A 23907-nucleotide genomic window follows, 5' to 3' on the forward strand; every position below is an offset into this window, starting at 1 on the left:
AAGTGGAAAATAAGTGGTGGAAAAGTGGGAACATACATAAGGGGAACATACATAAGGGGAACATACATAAGGGGAACATACATAAGGGGAACATACATAAGGGGAACATACATAAGGGGAACATACATAAGGGGAACATACATAAGGGGAACATACATAAGGGGAACATACATAAGGGGAACATACATAAGGGGAACATACATAAGGGGAACATACATAAGGGGAACATACATAAGGGGAACATAAGCTCCCTACGCTAACTATTACCGTTAACCCCAAGAAGTTTTTATGGAAAGGGGAAACCGAAGAACTAGGGGGAAAACTCCCTTTTTAAGTAGACAATCTTAAAAATAAAATCATCAACAAGTCAATTTTGGTTCTCTATAAATAAAGTAGCCAGGAAATGACTTAAACAGGCGCACAATTAAAAAGCGTAAGATCTGACGGGACGATAAAGTGTAGTGGTTAGCGCGAGGCCACGCATCAGAAAGAACCAGCGGAGGACTCGAGACGGGATTCTTTGTCGGGCGAGCGGGTGACTGATCTTCAAACGCCACGGCCAATTGTTTAGCCCGGGTTTATGTTACAGTCGCCGAACACGGAATAAATATATTCAAATCGAGGAACCAATTACCGAACAGCCCCCGAATAAGACGAAGAAGGTGACTTTACCCCGCATCCATAAACATTCGTACGGTGTCCGATAACCGGGGTACACAATCGGAAAGCTATAATTCAGATAAGCCTTTCTGAAAAAGGTGGTGGTTAGCCAACCGAGAGATTTTCCTTTGGCTGAAGAGTTGAAAAGTGTCGCGGCTAAGATCGGCTTCGTGGCAAATAAACTCCACAGCTTTTCAACTTAGTTTTCGCGTTAACTCTTTAAAGCGTTATACCCTTTTCAGACGAGGCCTTTAAAACAAAAATTCCGTACACTAAATAAAAATGATTTTGGAAATCTTAAATTTAACTTCCAAATCTTGAAACGGGGTTGCCAGACTTTTTTTAGATTCAAATTCCCTGACTTTTCCAGGTTTTCCCTGTCCATCTCCACTGATATTCCCTGACTTACTTTGGGCCAAAATATTGTTTCTTTTTAATCCACAATTTAGTAAAGATTTGCTATTTGCAACCAAAATTAAATTCCCTGAAATTTCGCTGACTTTTGTACGAATTTTTTTAAATTTCGCCCACTTTTGTGCGAATTTTTTAAAATTTCGCCGACTATTGTACGAATTTTTTTAAATTTCGCCGACTTTTGTATGAATTTTTTTTTTTTTTTGGTTAGACGCTATAGCGCCTGATGCCGTCGGAATTTGTTTCCCCCCTTTCCGTAAAACGTTCAGCGTAAAGGTTCGTCCCAAAGACTATATAATGCTTCGCGAAGCATTATAAAGTCTTTGGGTTCGTCCAATGAAATTTGTAGCGTGTTTAAAGGCTAGCTGCGTTCTCCTTGTGTTTGTTGCTCCTAGATGGCACTGGGTGAGAACTAGAAAATCTCTTTCTCCACCGGATAAAGGGGTTTTCCCTCGAGGTCTTTCGTTTCCCCATTCAGCGTAACGCATAGTGAGTGTAAGGCGCTGTTGGCTAAGTGATTTCTAGCGGAGATAATCCCTAAAGTATATTTCGAAAATTTAGAAACCCCATTGGGATTCTGAAAACCCGACTGGAAAATTGACTGGAATGGACTCGGGAATACCTAACATTAGATTGCCGTTCGAGGTCCAAATATGGATTTATATTAATAGGTCGGTTTTACACAGTTCGTTTGCTTTACTCTCGAATTTTTTTAGCTTCTTTCAATCGAGAGATGGCGCCAATAGTTCCTAAATTGTAGATAAAACGTACTAGTGAAGAACTTCTGAAATTAAAAACAAAATTCTAACATCGCCCTGCCCCTGTGACTTACTTCCCAGTTATACATCAGTAAACCCACCTATTTACAAAAATCGACCAAGTATTATAATAATAATAATATTAATCAGCTAGGCTAATACCTAAGGCACCAACTTAGGCCCAAGTCATCAATCGCCTTTTAAAGCCATTAATTCAGGTGGCCGGGTTACAACGCGAAGGAGGGTGGTGGAAAGCCCATTATGTCACGCGAGCCATGCAACAGCTCTCTACACTTACTATTACCAATAACCGTTAACCTCTACAAGTTTTTATGGAAAGGGGAAACCGAAGAACTCGAGGGAAAACCCCTTTACGCGGAAGAAGTTGTTCCGAGTTTTCACCCTCTTGCTGCGAGTCTAAAGTGCTAACCATTCCGCCACCCCACACGAAATTAAATTTAATCCACATAAATAAAAATTCAATGGTGCAATACAAAATGATATTTCCAGTCGGTTATAAATATCGGATATTTCTCCATCGCTGAAATAAAATTAGCTGGATGCAGTGAAAACGACCAAATTTTTTCCGAGCGATTACCTTCGATTTTTTTTCCGTTTGAACATTCAACGAACCCGAACCAAAAACCAGTCAGTCAGCGATGTGGAAGATGTGGAATAAACGCGCTGCTCTCGGCATTTTTAGGCCCGGGGTACCAAGGAAAGGGGGGTTGGGTTCTATCTTAAAAGGTAAAAAACAAATCGAATTTAGTAGGAAGCGAGAAAAATGCTGAAGACGACCAAAAATTGACAAGGAAGAGTGAACACTCATTATAATAACGTCGAATCTAATAAAGTTTCCGACATGATGTTACATAACGGGACAGTTAGCGAAAAATACTTCCTATTAATGGGTTAATTCTTCAATTTCCCCTTTTTTCTCAAGAATATTATTACGACAGAAAAAAAAGAAAGTTTACATATTTCGTACAAAGAAATAAATTTAGGGAAAACGTTTAACCCACTCTATTTGGAATTTAATCACGGTAATTTTTGGAGGAAATTATGTTAGATAAAATGTTTAATCAGGAGAAAATTTATAACGTTTTCCTAACTACCAAGTTTCCGAATTGTACCAAACGCTATCATCTTGATGAAATCTTTGAAAGTAAAAAGAATTTTTAAATCATATACAGGGTTTAACGGATATGGACTAAAAACTTTGGAAAATAGGACTGGAGAGAAGTTTGGAATAAATCGAATTTTAGTACCTAGACCAGAACATTATCGATTTCACAAAAATAAATTATCGTACACTAAATAAAAAATAACGGTCAATTTTAATTTCATAGGAATATTAACCATAAATTGGTCTTAAATGAAATTTATGGATATCTTTTTTAATATAATAATAATAATAATTTAGAAATACAAAAAATAATACTTAAAGGTAATTTCATCGGGTTTATCATTAAATTCGAAAATTCTCGTACATACAGACTTGCAGGGCACCCCACTCAAATCTTCAATTTTTTATAGGAAAAATGGGATTATATTTCTAAAAATATAGGACTTTAAAGGACTATTTTTTCAAAATTATAGGATTTTATAGGATTATATGCTATTTCATTTACTAACTTTATGCATTTAAAAACAAAATATATATTGAAATAAATCTTTGATTTTCACTTAAAAAATATAAACTATTTAATCATTTTATCACAAAAATATACTAGTAGCTAAACACGTTAACAATAACAAAAGTATAGACTAGAATGACTTTGTATGAGTTTATCCTACAGATAAATCTAGAGATCGGCGTTTTAATAAGAAATTATCCAATTATTTATTTTTATTCATAACCGACAATTATCCCAAAAATATCAGAAAAAAAAACATTATTTTGCATGTTAAATCGTTGTTTATTCGTATAAAATTTTCATAAATGAACAGTTAACCAAAATTTTTATGATTAATCGAAATTTTGCCGGTTAATTTATTTGTTCCGTCGATTTCTAGATACACCTAGCAATTTAACTGACTGAGGGGGTAGGATTTGAATTGGCAAAATATGAAACTTATAGGAGTTTATAGGACTTTTTGGGGATTTTGCTAAATTATAGGATGTTATAGGGCATTTTTGAAAATATATGATTTTAAAGGACCTCTGGGGGCTTGGGACTTGTACTAAAATTATAGTGCGTCTGGCATATATAAAATGTTAAGCCCAAAAGAAATTCTGAAATTCTTTGTTCAAATAATATTCTATAAATAATTCCTAGATAAAAATGACATTTTAACATTTCTCGCGAAAATAATTTATCGCGTGAAGGGTTAACAATGGGTCAGGTGCACCTGGAAGAGCCACTCCTTTTAAAGTACTCATTTGACCTTGAAGTATTTCGACACGGTACACACACCTTGGTGAAACGCAAACGCGTTGATATCAAGCTTAGAAACTACTGGCAAACATGACGTTCACATTCATATCGGAAATCGCAAATAAAATTATTTAAAAAATCATCGATTTAAATCGCCTTTGATACCTCATGTAATGTACAAAAATATTTTTTTAAATACCACTTCAGAGCAAATTAAATAGTTATTTAATTCAATTAATATTAAATCCAATTTTAGTTTACGTTTAAAACTGATTTTAAATTTATCCAAATCGAAAATTCGGAATCATTTTGATTTAAGTCGATTGTTTTTAAATCATATATTATACTTCAACACATTTAATAATATGTACAAATTAATAATACAAGGTTCGTACAAAATTTCCGGAATTAAATTCCCTGGCATTTCCAGGTTTTCCCTGACCAAATTGCCAAATTTCCCTGACCATTTTTGTAGAATAAGTTAATGTTTTGAGGTAAAATCTTGAAAAATATTTATTATATATTTTTAATTCATCTTTGAAAAATTTATTTGCAGGATTTTTTTTTTGAACATTTTGAAATTCCCTGACTATTCCCTGACCATGTGGAATCATTCTCAAATTCCCTGACTTTTCCAGGTATTCCAGGTCGTGTACGAGCCCTGATAAATTTCGTTACGCACGAAAATCACTGATCAATATGCCAGGAACACGAACCATACGCTTAAAAATCAATAAAATAAAAATAACCACATTTAAATTTAATCAATTTCTTAAAAATAAATTATTGGTAATTATTGAACCAACTGCCACGAAAAGATACATAAATTGAATAAAAAATCAGATTTTAAATCGATTACTTCAAAACCTCTGCAAAAACGAAAAAATAGTTACCTTTGTGGGTTTTATGTTTCTTTAGAAAACGAACGAAATGTGGGTAGTTTCGTTTCTTAATCCAAAACCCATTAACTCGGTTTCCCAGTTTGAAACGTAAAATATTAATGATTTTTAACCGTTTTAGTGGCTATACATAGCATTGGGACGAGTTGGAAAATCGCTAACGCCCCGAAAAAGCAAAAGACATCTTGAGGCGACACTGTGGGTGGTGCCTGCTCCAAGTTATTTATTTTCCGAGTGTAGGAAGAACTTGGTTTTAAGGGGTCCTTTCATTTTGGCAGAGGGGGACAGTCAAGTTCGAACTCGTAAACGTTTTTAAACAACTATAAATCGCAGACTAATTGGTAAAACTAAATGCAAATTTTAAACCATATATTTAGCTGAACTAGAATTTCAATGTTTTTCGTCATTAATTATTACCAGAAGTGTATACTCGTACGAGATAAGTATCCAGTTTCAAGCGAAAATCTTTAGCAGAGTGATGGAAACTTATCTTTAACGTTAGATTATATACTTCTGTCATTGCTAACAATTTTAAAATGTCACAATACGATTGAAATATGCCTTGTAAAGTTAGGTGTTTTTATACACCTGCTCCAATGATTTTTTAAAACTGCAAAATATGGATAAAACCGGGTACTCGACTGTGAAATGCTTTAACAATGGCTAGACAATACTAATAGTACTTAGAAATAGTTACTAGTTCACTGCCTGCAACGTTGTTATTAAAACAACCACTCCTAGGTCCTTTCTAATTTCCTAAAATGCATTGTGGCAATAATATTGTCCAACCGCAAGTGTTTCGTCGTCGGGTATCCGGTTTTACCTCGTAATTTGCAATTTTAAAATTAATCGCGGAAAATGTACAGAACTTCCTTAAGTTCCCCATTCCATTTACCTTACGAAAATGCTAAATCCTCCAAAAATTACGAAAACAAGACTCACCCGCTAATATTTCCGGAAAGAAAAGCAAACTTGTCAGGAGAAATGTCATTTGCATCCCAATAAACCGAGCCATCGAACCGGCGGGGTGCGATAAAAGCCTGTTGAGGCCACCTTCAACGCGCGTACGGAGCGGAGAGTTCTGACAAGTTCACGTCGCATCCGAGATGGACCGAAAGTAACTCTTCACACCACAATTTCAATCCCGCACTGATTATAGCCCACTATTTACTGGCATGACATCCATTATTCCTCAAGGTCCGATTTGGTGGTCAAGGTATCCGCATAATGGCATCTTCCATCCCTGCGTTAAACGGGCTAAGAGCGACCGGCGCGAACGTGTCCTACTAACGTCGAGGCCAAAACTCTTCTACGGAGAAATTAACGGCAGAAAAACGCCTGGCTTAGAGACTGTCGCTCGCGTCAGGTGGAGGGGAGGAAGAAAAAGGAAGATTTTTGCGTCTCGCTAAAAGCGCCCCCGCGTGTTCGGGGAGTTTCTAGCCACCTGTAACCATAGAAAATATAAAAGAGGATTAACAACTCTAGCTTTGACCAAGGCTTAAATGGGCCTTTTTAATATATCTAGCAAGCGGGTGATTTTTGGAAGTTTTTAAGTGAACAATGATGAGGCAGACGTTATTTAAACAGGGCTGCCATGTATTTTTCGTTCGAATTTATTTATTATTCAGGACTTTGAAACCAGTTTTCAATTACTCTAAAACCGGGCTGCGATGCATTTTCGATGTGGATTAAATTAATTGGAAGGGAAAAGCTTGGCAGCTCGGTGAATATAGCATTAGCTTCACCATTATACGCTTCGTGCGCAGTTTAAATGTTGGTCATAAGTATCGCCGCCTACCGACCGAGTTTTAAATTGAATATATGAAAGCTGTCTGCTCATTTAAAATTCTCTTTGCGCAACTGCTGAAACCTGAATGTTCAACCGAAAAACATAGAAATTCAAAAGTCTTCTGCTATTTCTTCACATATTTAATTGGCGGATATTAAGGCAGATGGCGCTCGAAGCCTATTTCCACTCAGCAGCTTCCAAAAATTGCTCACTAACGAGAAATAATAGTAACGCCCATTTAGAGCCTTGGTTAAAGCTAGAGTTGCAATTCCTCTTCTATATTTTCTACGCTGTAGCACAATCCAGCATTTCCCAATACGTACAGAACTTTCTTGACATTGAGCAACATTAACGCGTAACTTATTTAAATTGAATACCCAAATTATTTTATACGTTATGGTAAATTTACCTGGTTCTGTTGCAAGCTTTGATGTTTATATAAATTCTAGTACAGATATTAACACGCTTAATTTGAATTTGGCCGGCTTACAGTTGTTATTTGAGTTACCTAAGCGTGATATCTTAAAAGGACACTCTTCTATATATGTCAGTTTTTATCAGTTTCCCCGCCGTTTGGTTTTTGGTACAATAATTCTTATGATAGGTATTCTCAAATTTGTTCATTGCAATTGTTTAATTAACCTTTAGTTCTTTTTAAAAATCTTAAACTCCGACGATTTTTTTTATTAAATCTTTAGTCCTTTTAAAAAGTATTAAATTCAGACTAATTTATTTTAATCCTTTAATTCATTTAAAAAAAAATTAAATTAAATCCAATTTTTTATTAACTCTTTATTAATTTTTAAAAAATCTTAAATTCAGACCAATTTTTTGATAGACTCTTTAAGTCTTTTTAAAAAATCCTAAATTTAGACCAATTTATTTATTTACCCTTTTATTCTTTTTATAAAGTTCTTGAATTCAGACCAATTTTTTGATTGACTCTTTAGTCCTTTTTAAAAAATCTTATATTCGGACCAATTTTTTTATTAACTCTTTAGTTCTATTTAAAAAATTCTTAAATTCAATCCAATTTTTTGTTAACTCTTTAGTAATTTCTTAGATATCCTAAATTCCGACGAATTTGTTTATTAAATCTTTAAATATTTTTCTTTAAACCTTAAACTTGAATAAGCAATTTGAAACTAAATATTTTGCTAGTTTTTAAATCGATTTCTTATAAGAATAACGTACAAAAATAGATGGAGAAGATTTTTCGAACCGTGCAGGCTCTTACTAGCCTCTGGTTAAACTCTATTTACTTGCCCGTTACTTTACGCCATAACAGGTGATTCTGAGGGAGTTCGTACTCCATCTGGCGGCAGAAAATGTTACTAAGCGTTCACAGGGTTTCTCTAAATCCGAACAAGTAAATTTTTACCTACCTATTTAACATAATAAATAAATCGATTTAACCCAAGACATTCTAGTACAAAAATTAGTTAATCATTGTCAAAATGTATGGTTTAAGATTTCAACTTTAAATAACTAAAGGGTTAATCAAGAAATTGCTCTGAAAAAAATCTAGAATACACATAGAATTATTCTATCAGATACGAAACGACGCGACGGGGAATCTGATCCTATAATGACAGAAATTTGCAGTTTCTCCTTAAGGTATAGAGTGTTGTCGTCTGATACGATTTTGAAAACTTGTAACGTCACAGCTGTAGTGTTAATAGTGGCCGCCATGACAGTTACCGTTTTTTATCAATAGGCAAATTAAAATGGTGACGTCGCAGGGTTTCAGACGACAACACTCTATTGAAGGGGGTGAGGCTTAAAGTTTAGCCTTAGGAGTTTTTAGTGACGGTTTCTGTCACTAGATGGAGTAAGTGCTCAAACAGCAACGCTTCGCTAATCGCTATCTGTACTAGAATGTATATATAGTTAACTTCTACTTTTTTCAAAACATTCTATGCGTTAGATTCAGTGTCGTAGCAAGGGGGGGGGGCTTAGGGTAGCTACGCCATTTGTTAGATTTCGCTGGTAAATAATTATATTGTGACTGTACCTATCCCCTTAATGTCATGACGTGGACTTGGTTATCTACGATACGACTCAACAGATGGCGCTGAAAATTTTATTTTGCAGAAACTGCTGTCGTTACGTCAAGAGACATTGTGGTACGTAGAGTTACTCGAGATCGTCTGCTAATTGAAATTTGGCAGTGACGAAACGCTACATGAGGGCCAAAGTCCAGCAAGTGTAAAAACCCCTTTTTCAAAAAAACTACTTTTTTATTTTAAAAATAAAGTGGGAACAATAGGAAGTTAATAACGTACATACACTTATATAGGTATCAACCGGTATTAAAATTTCAGAAATGGGCCAGCCTAAGGAAAAAAACAAGAGTTGGATTCTTATTTTGAATCTATTTCCAAAAACTTGTTGAGGTTAACGGTAATAGTTAGTGTAGGGAGCTGTTGGCTCGATCTCGTGGCATGCAGGGCTTGCCACCACCCTCCTACGCATTGTAACCCGGCCACCGGAATTAAAAAGGCTTCAAAAGTCGCTTGATGACTTAGGCCTAAGGTGGTGCCTTGGGTATTAGCCTAGCTGATTATTATTATTATTATTATTATTAAAACCACGTATCTCGACTTGCTTCACCTTGGCTCTGATGTAGCAAAATTACGTAACGCAACAAAATCGCTTCTTTCGACACGTCCTCTCCCCCTCGTAACGAAGAGTAACCCCTCCCCTAAAATTAAGTCACAAATACTCAATTATAAAAGTACCATCAACCTTAAAATAATTAAATTAAACTAACGAACGACTGAAGAAGAGCCTCAGCTCGAAACGTTTTTAAAATAAAGTTTTATCTTCTAATACCATGCCGTTTTCTCTGAATTAAACATAATTTCTACTAATATTTATTTATTTATTTATATTTATTTACTGTTTTACCTCTAGAAAACTAATCATAATATTATGAATAATGAAAACAATTAGTAAACTGTGACTATAAGTTAAAGCAATTTCAAATTTAGGTTCTGATATAGAATTATGACATGTGACGTAACATTTAAATGATATGTTTGGAAGCACCCCGTCCCCTTATAGCTTTACGTCATTTTTAAGGAGCAAATGAAATAACGAGCCTATTTAATGACATTTAAGGGTAGGAGCCTACTCGAAAACCATAAACTTTAATTTGGAGATACGCTTTATTAGATCAAGTGTAGTAACTCTTTTTTCAAACAGATGTCGTTAGCGTTGAAATAAGAAAGGCGGTACTTATAGGTACCCCTCGCGTTGATTGGATCGTTTGTAAATTGGTCAATAACATAAATTACAGCAATTTTAAACAATATTTTTACACGGGATATACAATTTAGGTTAAAGTCCACTAAATCATTAAATAGTTTAAAAGGGAATATAACCTGCAAAGCAATCTTAATGGAAGACCCTTACAATTTTCCAAATTTCCCGGTACAGTGGCGCCAAACATTTCTAAAGCCAAAGGCAAGAGCGGCCAGAGCTGCAATCTTTGGTGTTCCACACCAAATACCTGATTAAATTTAGCTTCCTTTGCCATATAGGCCCTAAATGGGTCAGAGTGTGTAATAATTGGTGGCTTTACCGGGGAGTCGGGGTCCGGCTCTTGTAACCCGTAAGGGCGGTGGTGCACTGGGAGATGTTAGCTTCGATCCAATGGTCCTATCTCCACCTCCGACTTCGGTCAGGTTTGGGCTGGATCCTGAGCTTCGGCTCAGGCTAACGGAGAGGTCCGTGCAAACTGGCCACCTCAGCGGATTGGGTAGAATGCTGTGGGGCAGTGGGCCTCCATATGCGGGCACGGCGGTCCTGTTCCTCGGCCTTTTGGAACAACACCGGGATCTCCGGTTCCGGCCGGGTTACTTGGACTGCTATGTGCTCGTCGTTCCCCTGTAGGAGCTCTCTCCAAAGGGTTTGACTCCTTACCTGTGGAGGTAGGGTGTCGGCTGGAGTTGCTACAGCATCCATTCTTAATCACACTGCTGTGTGCGAAATGGGGATTGGTCCACCCATTGCTGCACCTTCTGCTGGGTTAAGTGGCTTGCGTCAAAGGTGCGACCATCAGTAGTAGGGTACTACTACCCATGCTGGATTTGTCACCTGTCCGGGCTAGGTGAGCGCTGGCGCAGGGCACTATGATGATAGGCCTCCAATGGTATGGTCTATGTTACTAGGTACACCGGGCTATAAATTCTGACACACTGTCCTTTGCCATACATGTATATACATAATATTCTTGATATCACCACGGATTATTTACATAGGTTACAATTTAAAAGCGATATGTGTGGGACCGTTACGACATGGATTAATGGTATGAACTGCCAGCCCGCGGCCCAGGGGAATTATGGCGTTCGACGCGCCATCTATCGATGAATTATTGAAACTATTTTTTTGGGTTTTTTGGAATATGAAGTCGTAACTCGTGAATGTTTATTTTAGTTTCTGAAGATAATTGAAATAGCAGTGTAGAGGTAAATTATTATGTTACATCTTCATATTGTTTATTAAATAAACTAGTCTTCGCAATCGCAAAATTAGGCTGAGGCATGAGACCTAGACTTTAATCATATATTTTTTTAATTTAACATACGCTTATCTATGTTTAGTAAACACACCATAGAGATAGAAATTAAACACACGGCTAAGGTGAGTTAGACGTACTAAAACAATGTACAATTGAATTTAACCCTTTATACAGTACAAGTTTATCCGTTGAATATAATTCGAAGCAAATTTTAATTAAAGAAATATCTACAGAGGGTATTTGTATTTTTCTCGCTTACGAAATAGTTTCCGCATCTTTAACGCTCATTTCATTTCAACACTCACCCTTCATGAAGATAACGTAGAATATCTTTATTCGACATTTGGTAGTGGATGACTCGTAGACTTCCAGTTGACGTTGTGACACATACCGCATGAAAAAGATCAATGCCGTCCAATTTACAATATCATATAATGAGTCGCACACCCAGGAAATCAATGACTGCATTAGGAATCGTAGATATTCAAATTTCCACACCAAATGTATTAACAAGAAGCAAAAACCTTACTTAAATTAATTGTGATAATATTTATGAGCATTTTAATTTACCCGATCCCGATTATATATGAAAATATGTAAACTTTGATGTTGAGAATATAAAATAAAATAATGCTGCAGTTCGATTTCGGACTGTTTCTTATATAATTACAATAAAAAATGTATAGTGCTAACCCGGTTAGGTGACATATATTTTCGAATATAAAATGGAGGAATAAAGCTAAAGAGATAAGAGAGATTAAATAACATATATCATTAACCGAGGCTAGGAGCAACAAACACAACACCCCACACAAGGAGAACGCAACCCGTCAAAAGTCGTGGATTTTCTTGTGGACGTTTTTCATTGGCTAGACGCCTTGGCGATTGCTGCCGTCGGAAGGGGAAAATTCGGAAATTGTCTCCCCCCCCCCCCGCCCGCCGTAACCGAGGGGGCAGCAAAAGAGGGAACAATCCTGGACTCGTCGAAAAAATAGATCGGCGGAGGGGTCCAGGTCCAGTGGACTCACTTAAAAATATCCACTATTTACAAGTCTGGGCATTGGGCCAGTGTTGCCAATGTTCGAAAGTTAAAAATCCCACAGTTTCGGTGAAAAACCGCCCAAAAGCCACAACCCCTATATATTCACGAAAACTCCTCGGAAAACTGGTACAATGTTTTGGGACCGAATTAAATTATTTTTTTGTTTTGTATTTTTTTTTGTTTTTGTTTTTTGGAAAAATTATTAATGTCATATTTAAAGAACTAGTTTTCTTTATCCTCCTTGCTTATCCATAGGTAGCAACTCTACCATTTTATTCATTATACATTTTTGAATTGTGGAGATTGAAATTTCGGGGTTCTGTCTTAAAGTTAGTGCAATTGATATAATTAGCCTTTTCAGTTTACATAGAGCCACGTAGTGGCAAATGCGAGAAGCTCATGAACTGCTGCTGGATTTTCAATAAAGCGTCTGCTTAGCAGATGAAAATGGAGGGGGACTAAGAGTGGGTACAGTGGCTTATGATAATTAAAAGTAAAATTAGGACCGTTATCGAGCCGAAGCTGCCGAACAGGTGGAACGGGGTACTTTCTTTTTTCTCGAAAGGCAGTATCAATATTTCTTTAGCAAACTTTTCGTGGGTATTTTGAACTGGCGATCGAAAATCTCCCAAAAAGTGGAAAATCCCACAAAACCCTTTGATTTGGTTAAGAAAACCCATTATCCCATTTTTTATCTATTTTTTTCTATGAAAGGATAAAATTAACAGTTAAATGAAAGGTTTTTTCGAGTTTAATATCTAATTTTTAAATAACTTTTTAAAATATGAATATAACATAGTATAAGTCATAGATTATTTAATAAAAAAAGCATTTAAATAAAATTAAACTTGGGCATTTATTTTTTAAATATTTCATTTCAAAATTTAAGAAATGCGTTTGTTTGTTATTTTAAATTAACCGGCTTATATTAGCTATAAAAAAATCGATTGAGTTCGCCATCTATGTTTTTATGTTTTTAAATATTTTATATGAATATAGATGGCGATAGTTTCCCATAAATTGTGCCGGTATTGTTATTAGTTATTTAAAACCCAACTTGATTTTAACAAGTAATTGTTTTTAAATTATTGAGAATTATGTAACGCATCAAATTTCGTGTTTTTTAAGTTTGGAATATATCGCAAACAAAGTAGTACTATCTTCCGAGTGTTTAGTTTTATCCATTGAGTTGGGAATATTAATTTAGAGATCCAATCAAATCTGCTCCCCGTGAAACAAGTTTTTGAAAATAACGAATGTGCCGTCTTCTCTAAAATGACGAGAAAACGTTATCATATGACCCGTGGCGCCATCCATTATTTTTGAAAGAAAAATCTTTTTGCCGGAAAACTCGTCTTATTTGAACGAACCATTGAGAGATAGACGGCGCCACGGGTAGAATGATAAAGTTTTCTCGTCATTTGGGAGCAGACGGCAGTATTCTTATTTTAAAAAAAATTGTTTCGTGAAATACTGAAATCCGACGTTTTGATTGGATCTCTAGATTAATATTCCGAACACAATGGTTTTATCATAGACTAGGCAAATGTATTTTAATAGCAATTCGTCAGCCAATCGGGATTCAGGGATGTAGCGTAAAAGTAGTAATGTAGAGGTGCATATCTATTAAAGGGAAGCCTTTTTCCCCCTTGCCGGCATGATTGTCGCCTCTCTCGTGCTTCATTCTCTCAACGAGTCAGTCGGTCAAGTCGCTAGTAATTCCACCAATTCTCCTGTAACTATGGCTGCTCAAAGGTATAAACGTTTCTTTAATCCATAGAATAAGTTGAACCTTTTATTCCTAGTATGGGGGTCTATTTAGCTTATTCCTCTTGTATATACCTACATTATTTCATTGTATGTTATGTTGTCTACAGTCTACAAACGGCTAAGCCTTGGATAGACACGTTGATCAAATATTAGGGAGATATAGCCTGTACAATATTATTTGTATGTTGAACTTGTAGAGTGAGCTTAATTTAGCTAAAAAATTTTTATAATTGGTAATTTCTTTGAATTTGACTTTTATGGGTAAGTCACTAATGATAATTAAATCATCCATGGAACGATTCCACTTCTATCAAGATTACCTTACAACTTATATGACTAACAATTGTAAGAAGACCTTGTGTTCCACCTAAGCTCTAAACAGGATATTATCTATTTAGCTATGCTTTCGGATTAGTTACACAATAACGCATGGGAGAGTCAGTGAAACCCACAGATAATGGGTTATTTTAATAGGCGTACTTGCGTTTTTAAAAGTTAGTTGAATGCAGAATTGTTGGTATATTTCTTATTTTATAATGAATTTATATTTAAACTTAATACTTCCCTGATTGAATAGGGAACGTACTTTCATCATGTTGAAGCCAGATGCTGTCCAACGTGGCATAATTGGTCAAATCATCCAACGATTTGAGCAAAAGGGATTCAAATTAGTCGCCATGAAATTTATGCAGGTAAAATTATTTGCCTCTTTCGGAGCCTAAAAATAGCTAACCAAATCGCTCCAATGTTAAAAAGCTTGTAGGTGTAACTAAAATAGTTGAATGGAATTTCTTAAAAGAATCTAACAATGGCTCTTAAAAAATGTGCTAATTCATGATTATTCCGCACTTTCTAACAGGCTGATGAAGCACTCCTTCAGAAACACTATTCCGACTTAGCTGGACGTCCTTTTTTCAATGGACTCGTGAAGTACATGCAAATGGGTCCCGTTGTTCCAATGGTCTGGGAAGGTTTGAACGCTGTAGAGACTGGCCGTGTCTTAATTGGTGAAACCAACCCAATTCAATCGAAGCCTGGCACCATTCGCGGAGATTTGTGTATTCAAGTTGGCAGGTAAGAATGTTAAGTTACTTACCCTCTAGTAGTGTAGACCATTGAACTATAATATATTATACCCATTTTTACAATGCACGCTCGGTAATTTTGCTGAAGTCTGACCCAACCCTTTGTCAAATTTTTGATAGCGCCACTGCTTTAACAAAATTAACCTAATTGTGTATGATTTTATTCTAGGAATATTATCCACGGAAGCGATTCAGTCACAAGCGCCAATAAAGAGATCGCTCTTTGGTTTACCGATAAAGAATTGACCAAGTGGACTTCGGCCCAAGAAAGCTGGATTTACGAAGAAAACTAGCTTTTCAACAAATGGAAAAAGGACCCAATCATTTTTGCATTGCACTTTTTATAAAAGTTCCAATTTGTTTATAAGAATTTCAATGTTCCTTGTTTAAAATCGTGTTCATTTCCAATTGTTTTTGTAGAAACCTTTTTGCTAACTTTTGGTTTATTATATAAAGTGCATTGTTTAAATAATTTGTTTTATTTTCATCTGGTTTACATAACATTATCATCAAACACTCGGATATAGGCCTATATTGGTTAGAATAGATTTAAATTACTGTATATAAACCTGGTACATAGTTTACAAGATTTTAGTTAAAAGATAAATTAATTGTTCGTTCAGGCATCAAACATTGAAATGCTCTCTACAACTGGGGTTATTAAGATCTGTTAGATTTAGAACTTGATGCATGAATAAAGGCAATCGGTATAAAACATAGTTAGTTTTATTATATATACAAACTATTTACATCTGGCTATCAGCCGGCAACCATAGAAAACAATGACCGGAATAATTATGTTTAGCTTACTCGCGTCGTCTACTACAGTACTAGTTCTGTTCTGCACGACTGGTTCAGTTCAAGTTAGTTATTCCAAAGATTAGTATGTTATAATATTACCACAAGATCTTAAACTAAATTAAACTTGCGTTAATACTAAGGATGCACAGATATCGGCCGATATTAACAAAGTTATCTATCATAACAGTAGTGTATATAATAAAATCATTATAAAAGGTGGTTCAGAACACTGTCATACCATTTTATTCTAATTTTTCCTGAAAAAAGTTTGCAAGAGCATATTTGAATATGTTTCTTTTCATTTTACGTGATACATATTTCCGATCACAAATCCAATATTTAGTTAATCGAGAAATTTCTTATTTAAAATTTTTTTTAATATCAGTATTGGCTGAAGGCCGATACCGATATTTGAAAAATAGGTCGATATATCGGTGCATCCTTAGTTAATACCTTGGTATACTATTAACGAAAGTGAAACTGTTTTAGGTATAAGTATTACCATAAGTAACAAAATAACAATAAGTATGACAATTAACGAGATTTACAACGAAACTGATTTTCATAGTTATTTCGTAATCAAGATGTTTTCTCAGCACAGAGCCCACTAGTGTCTAAAATACGCGAGACTTCCACTAAGCCGAAATATCTGGTTGCCGATAGACAGACGGAATATTAGGCTAATATGATAAAAATTAAAAAAGTTTTTCTCAGCGTCACGAGCTCATGTTTTTTTATCACCCATGATTCACACGCGGGCTTCAAAACAAAGCCAAAGCCCCTCGCAAATAGAGAACGTGCTCTCCGATATTAGACTTAAATTTTTATCAAAACGTAGTCATCCATAACGGTAAGTCGCGAGTCCAAGTCACAGCTTGAAGAGAGTATCAGTGCCGAAAAAAGGTTCGGTTAGAAAATTAGCATTAAAGCACTAGAAAGTGTCATACTTATTGTACTTATGTTACTTATGGTATTACTATTAAGGACATGTTTTTGGTTAAAACATAACTGTAACTGTTCAAAGGAAAGTGGGTGATTCGAAATACATTTTTATCAACGTGTAACAGTAAGCTCAGCCCCCAATCACCTTTATGCTCTAAAGCCGCAGTCTCACGACAACTGAAAACCACTAACTAACTAGTTAAATTTCTAATTGATCCGTCGTCTGATCCAAACCAGTAGCTGTGCTGGTTTCGGAAGCCACAGTAAAGGCCCATTTTCATGCTCGCTGGTAGCGGATAAAAATCGTCAAAATTCGCATCCGCCACTCGCAAGCGTGAAAATTAATCTAAAATATCTGTTTGAAACAGATCGACGCGGAAAGTGAAAAAGTGTGTAGCGGAAGCGGATTTTGTCGATTTTTACCCGCTACCAGCGAGCATGAAAATGGGGCTTAAGACCTTGGATTATCCAAGCTAAGACAGTAAGTGTTCGGCGGGTGAAGTAGACCCCGACGCCGCCAAAAATTATTATAAATTAATAATATTAAAAACCCAAGACCATGCCCCTGTTTGTCTGGAGTCGCACCTGTTTTAGTTAAAATTGCGCAGTAACATCAAACAATGGTTGATTTTATAAAATAAAAAGTTAATAATAATAATAATAATAATCAGCTAGGCTAATACCCAAGTTATTTTGCCCAGCTTGTTAAAATGTTGCTTTTTACGTCACAAGACAGCTTTATTAGTATATTCTGAACATGAGCGACTTGCACGCGCGCTAGAAAGACAAAGGCTGCGTTCAACAGCTATCAACGGAGAAAAACCGTTGAGTTATCGTTTAGTTATTTTAATCAACGGTACGTCACAAAAATTTAAAGTTGTTACGATTCTATAGTTCGCTGACTTAACGAACAAAATATCGTCTGCTACCCCTCCTTTAACTTTGTCGAATGACGTCACGACACCGATGAGCAATGGAAAAACCATCTCGCTCGGCCGATGTTTCCGCTGAGTCTCCGATGATAAACGTGACGTCAAAACCGGAAGTCAAAAAACCCGTTCAGCAAAAAACTGCTGACCGTTGAGCTCAGCGCTGAGCTTTTTTAGAGTTGTTGAACGCAGCCCTATTATAATTCCTCTAGCGACTGTAGCACGCACACGTAGCCTTGTAAAAGTAAGAGACTGTGACGTAAGAGCCACATTCAAACAAGAAGGCCACGTTACTTTATAAAAAGAACTATTAAAGACGAACGTGTCAAAAGTTTTCAAGACAATATTCCGAATTTTGGAGACCGGCGGAGAGATAAAAGATTTGGGGCAGACAATAATGAATCTGGTTAGATCATGATAACGTCAAAGCCACTAACTCCACAGCTGCTATCCTAAGCTGGACACACATCGCCACCTAACGACAGGGTCGTCTTTTCGATGACCGTCTCTCTTGGATTCCCCATATCGAGGACCTTTCCTCCTGTTCGATGAAAAGACTAAACCTCCTGCGAGCGGTTTCGGGTACCCAGTGAGGTGCAGGTCGTAAGGTCTTGCGACTTCTGTATACACACCTGGTACGCTCCAGACTGGATTACTCTAGTCCCCTTTACACGTCGGTGCCCGCTTGTGCCCTCAAGAAACTAGATAAAGTTAAAAATGCGTCCCTTCGAGTCATCCTCGGGACTCCACCGTCTTCTCCTATCAGTTTAATCTAGGAGCAACAAACACAACACCCCACACAAGGAGAACGCAACCCGTCAAAAAACGTGGATTTTCTTGTGTACGTTTTTCATTGGCTAGACGCTTTACCGCCTGCTGCCGTCGGAAGGGGAAAATTCGAAAATTGTCTCCCCCCCACCCGTAAAACGTTCAGCGTAAAGGCTCGTGACGCTCGTCCAATGAAATTCGTACACAACCCTTCGTTAGCGTGTTTAAAGGCTAGCTCCGTTCTCCTTGTGTTTGTTGCTCCTAGGTTTAATGGAGGCCGAAGTGGCCATTCCGCCCTTAAGCAACAGGAGATACTATATGGATCTAATCACCCTTGCTCCATGTGGGGCGGCGGACACTCTGGACTTCTACCGCACTCTACTGCGCCGGGACCCTGCTTCCTTGGAGATTTTGGAGCATCGCTTCCCAAAGAACAGGCTGCCTTTTCTCCTTGATTGGCTTTTCCACGTTACTATAGTCGACACCTCGTCACTGCAGCGACCCCACCATGGGCCCCTCCGTCGGCGACCATCATCTCGCGCTGGCTCACCAGTCCTAAGGATGACAATAACTCCGAACTTGTTTTTCGAAACTCTCGAACCTCACGTGAAGGAGGCGATGGTTTTCTACACGGACAGTTCGGCTTCCCCCGATTCAGGGGTCGCGGGTGCTGCCTTCGCAATTCCCTCCCTCAACATTGGTGTGGTTAATTTAGTGGACTCAGGTCATCCTATCAATCGGGTCGAGTTTTTTGCCATCCAGATGACTCTATCCTACGCGTCCACACATCCGAGTTCGCCGGTAATTGTCTGTTCCGACTCTAAAAGCGCACTCACCCAACTGCTAAGTCGGTCGATGGATCCGGTGGCCATCTGTATCCAGGAGCTTTGCGATAAGTACCCGTATCCGGTTTCTCTAATCTAGTGTCCAGCACACGTCACGTGGGAGTTAAAGGAAACGAGACGGCCGATCGTCTCGCCTCGGTCACTGGGCTCCAGCGCCCTTCTAGAGTGGACTTCACCTCCCGCCTACTCTTGTAGAAATAAAGAGTGCGTGTCGTTGGGCTCTCTCAGCTGAGTGGAGTACGGACTGGCAAACCAGTAGGTAGTGCGGCATCTTCGTGAGGCAAAACCTTTTCCCGGCTCTAGCGCTATACTTCATTTGAAACTCTCGCGCAAGGACGATACTCTTCTCTCGCGACTAGGTTCTCCTGTAGCACATGAAGTTGTTTTAGGGTCGGGGTACGGTCGAAAAGTCGCTTTATAGTCGACGACCAAATGCCGACCTAAAAACGTCCGAACGTTTTTCGACACTAAAACCGAAAATCCTTTTTTGGGACTATTTATGGTCGGTATGCCGACCATTATCCGACTTAAAATAGACCTTAAATTTAATTATTACCCCTATTGCACAAAGGGTCGATTTAAAGTCGCGCTTTGCCAATTAATCGCTCAAAACTGTGAAACTTTGGCGATTTAATAAAACAAATTGAAATATTTTTAAAATAACTTCCTTTCTGTATTATATTTTTTCGAAAAATATTATATATTCAATCTGAGAATGTTTCCTTATTAAAAATATCTCAGCTCAAGAAGGTTACATTCGTATAGCTAAATATGTTAGGCTAAGATATTATTAATGAAGATTAATTCGTCACTTTTATTAAGCCCCAAGAAACTCTAGAACTCTGTACTTTAGATTCAAGAGCTTTCCGATTGACGGATATAAACTGATTGTTTCACTCCCGCTCATGGAACTTGACCAACTACATACATATATATAGTTATTTATATAGCTATATTTACGGTTTAATTAGGTCATTTTCAGTCACATAAAATATCAAAAAGTAAGTCGTTTCGACGTAATTATACAGTACATTCTAATTCGGGATGACGTCGTTTCGGAGTCGGTTCTTAGGTGTATTAAAAGGCGGTAAAGAGTCGACGTTTTGTAGGCGGCCGACGGTCGGCCGACTTTAGTGTTTAGTACCTTTTGCCGAAGTCGGCCCGACTCTAATTTGCTACAGGGGTTGTGGTCGCCTTCCCACAAACGCGACCCTACACCGGTTCAACCTCAGTGTGCCGGCCGCTTGCACTCACTGCGGAGCTATCGACGATGCGTACCACGTCTTATTCACCTGCCCCTATCACACTGGGCGTCGCCCAGCTCTGGTTTCAGCGCTCCTGAAGCGAAATCAACCGAACACTCTCGGGGGGCTTCTTAATGTGGTACATGGAGGTCCTATGGACATCATTATAGCCACCTTTGCTATTCTGCAACGTGCGGTGCATTGACATTCTGATCGGTTTATCTATTTTATTTTCCTTTGTGTTTGGTGTAATTCTACCATTTGTACAGTATTCTTCGGGCTTTTTATTTATTTATTTATTTTCTTCAATTTGAGTGTCTGGTGGGAAGGCCCCCGCTATATACACCAAAAACTTGTAAACCTTTATTTCGACCCCCCCCCCCCACTTCCATTACCACTGTACTGTCACGCTCTTTTCCGAAGGATCAAGCTCTAAAATCCGCTCGCAGAGCCATCTAGCGGTTGCAAATCCAGGTTATTTTTGTCATTCAATGACCGAGGTTCAAATCCCAGAAAGAATATATTTAATTATCAACATTTTTAGAAACGTTTATTTATAATAGGATTTAGTTGAATCTGTGATGCAATTACGAGGCCGAGCGAACGCAATGGGGATTAACCTCGAGAAAAGGTAGGCTTAGGACGTCAGGGAAGTTACAAAACACGATGTCCAGGGCATTTGAGTACACACAATCCCACTGATGTATCAAGCATATTTGGCATTTAAATTTGAACAAATTTTCAATCATCTTGTACATTAACTTAATAAGCGCGCAATAATAACCCAAGATGAATATTCGTTTTCTCAACCACTCTGTACATCAAGAACCATATCTTAATTACCCTGACGTTTGACATAATTAACGCAATATCAATTAACAACCTAGGAGTAATTTTACTAAAATGAAAAATCCACGACAACGCTATATTAATCGCTCTATTTATTAATTATAGATGATATTTACATGAAATAGTGTGTCAGAATTTATAGCCTGGTGTACCTAGTAACAAAGACCATACCACCGGAGGCCTATCAACATAGTGCCCTACGCCAGCGTCCCCCTAGCCCGGACAGGTGACAAATCCAGCATGGGTAGCAGAACCCTACTACTGATGGTCGCACCTTTGACGCAAGCCACTCAACCCAGCAGAAGGTGCAGCAATGGGTGGACCAATCCCCACTTCGCACACAGCAGTGGGATTAAAAGTGGATGCTGTAGCAACTCCAGCCGACACCCTACCTACGTAGGTAAGGACTAAGGAGTCAAACCCTTTGGAGAGAGCTCCTAAAGGGGAACGACGCGACGGGCGCACAGCAGCCCAAGTAACCCGGCACAGCTGGCACCGGAGATCCCGGTGTGGCTCCAAAAGGCCGGGAAACAGGACCGCCGTGCCCTCATACGGAGGCCCGCCGCCCCACAGCAGGCTACCCAATCCGCCGCAGCGGCCAGTTTGCACGGACCCTCTCCGTTAGCCTGAGCCGAAGCTCAGTATCCAGCCCAAACCTGACCGAAGTCGGAGGTGGAGATAGGACCATGTGATCGAAGCTAACATCTCCCAGTGCGCCACCGCCCTTATGGGTTACAAGAGCCGGACCCCGACTCCGCGGTAAAGCCACCAGTTAATGCACACTCCAACCCATTTAGGGCCACATGAAATTAATAAGTGCCCTATACTCGAAACCACTGTTACATAGCGCCGTTAATACAACGCCGCCGATAACTGTCGAACTGCCGCCGATAAATGTTAATACCGCCACCGAAATTATTTTTAGTTTTTATACGTAACTTTTTTTTTTTAATTTTTAAAAGGGGGATAAATTTTTGCCCCTTCGCGCCACCGATGATTTTTGAAAAATCGGCATGCCGCGCCGCCGCCGTGTGATTTCAGTCAAACACCCCCATCGACTCAAATCAGATCGGCGCTATGCTCTACCTTCAACCCCTAGCAAAGGCGGGATTCTTCGGACTCCGCCGGAAATATAACCCGCTAAATAAAGTGATCTATTAGATATGAGCATAAGTAACATAATAACAATAAGTATGACAATTAAAGAGATTTACAACCAAACTGATTTCATAATTATTGCGTAATCAAGATGTTTTCTCAGCACAGAGCCCTCTAGTGTCTAAAATACGCGAGACTTGCGCTAAGCCAAAATATCTGGTTTCCGATAGACAGACGGAATATTAGGCTAATATGATAAAAATTAAAAAAAGTTTTTCTCAGCGTCACGAGCTCATGTTTTTTTATCACGCGTGATTCGCACACGGGCTTCAAAACAAAGCCAAAGCCCCTCGCGACTCCAGAACGTGCTCTCCGATATTAGGCTTAAATTTTTATCAAAAAGTAGTCATCCAAAACGGTAGGTCGCGAGTCCAAGTCACAGCATGAAGAGAGTATCACTGCCGAAAAAAGGTTCGGTTAGAAAATTAGCATTAAAGCAATAGGAAGTGTCATACTTATTGTTATTATTTTACTATTGATATGAGTTAGGTTAAATTTATTGTCTGCCACTAATACGAAATAAGAGTTTGAAAGGACTTGAAAGAAATTAGTATTTTCTTAGAAATATTTTCCCACTTAAATATTTAATTTAAAGTAACTACCTCAACCACCGTCATTCGTAATAACATCTGCTTCTACATTAAAAGATCCTGGCAACCCTGTTTTAAAAGATATAACAACTAAAGATTCGAATACTACCGCCTAGATGTTCTAACGAGGCGCTGCAATTTGTCTACCATGATTATACTGTTTAAACCTTCTCAATCGTAACACATCTTTTGAGAACCGCACTGAGTTACTGGAAACCGGTCTAAGATACTGCAACCTAAAGGGATATGAGCCTATCCTTTTGGGCAACTTTAATTATCCATTAATAGCAAGGCCACTTGGTCATCCACTGGAGCTGATCACGTAACCAAAACCATCTTAGACTCTGTCCAAAATCTCCACTTAAAGTGTTGGTTGCACGAAAAATCGATAGTAATAAAAACGAATGAATGCGGGCTGTTTTGAAGCCCAGGACGTTCTCTTTCCAAAAATGTCATTG

The 23907-nt window shown here is 37.9% G+C and overlaps 2 protein-coding genes across 3 annotated transcripts in view; one reads left to right on the top strand and one right to left on the bottom strand.

Moving 5' to 3' along the window:
• LOC149927090 (tyrosine kinase receptor Cad96Ca-like) overlaps window positions 1–6438 on the bottom strand; it is a 63210-nt gene extending 56772 nt beyond the window's left edge. For both annotated transcript variants that reach the window (XM_090159110.1, XM_090159109.1), the window contains exon 1: window positions 6052–6438. In XM_090159110.1, coding sequence (XP_090015236.1) covers window positions 6052–6124 — 73 coding nt within the window. In that variant the 5' untranslated portion in view covers window positions 6125–6438. The remainder of the gene's footprint in view (window positions 1–6051) is intronic.
• A 7629-nt stretch (window positions 6439–14067) lies between these two features.
• Window positions 14068–15795, top strand: awd (nucleoside diphosphate kinase). Its single transcript, XM_090157639.1, has 4 exons — window positions 14068–14223; window positions 14816–14930; window positions 15098–15312; window positions 15493–15795. The coding sequence occupies exons 1-4, from the start codon at window positions 14126–14128 to the stop codon at window positions 15614–15616; spliced, it is 552 nt and encodes a 183-aa protein (XP_090013765.1). The 5' UTR covers window positions 14068–14125; the 3' UTR covers window positions 15617–15795.
• The last annotated feature ends 8112 nt before the right edge of the window (window positions 15796–23907 follow it).

The sequence above is a fragment of the Leiobunum rupestre genome, chromosome 9 (assembly GCF_980474605.1).
Source record: "Leiobunum rupestre chromosome 9, qqLeiRupe1.1.hap1, whole genome shotgun sequence".
Classification (NCBI taxonomy): domain Eukaryota; kingdom Metazoa; phylum Arthropoda; class Arachnida; order Opiliones; family Sclerosomatidae; genus Leiobunum; species Leiobunum rupestre.

Excerpts from the sequence above, each read along its gene's own strand:
- awd (XM_090157639.1), top strand. The coding sequence starts at position 14,126 with ATGATTGTCGCCTCTCTCGTGCTTCATTCTCTCAACGAGTCAGTCGGT. Across the intron at positions 14,224-14,815 it reads GTAACTATGGCTGCTCAAAG|GGAACGTACTTTCATCATGT; the intron begins GTATAAACGTTT and ends CTGATTGAATAG. Across the intron at positions 15,313-15,492 it reads TTGTGTATTCAAGTTGGCAG|GAATATTATCCACGGAAGCG; the intron begins GTAAGAATGTTA and ends ATTTTATTCTAG.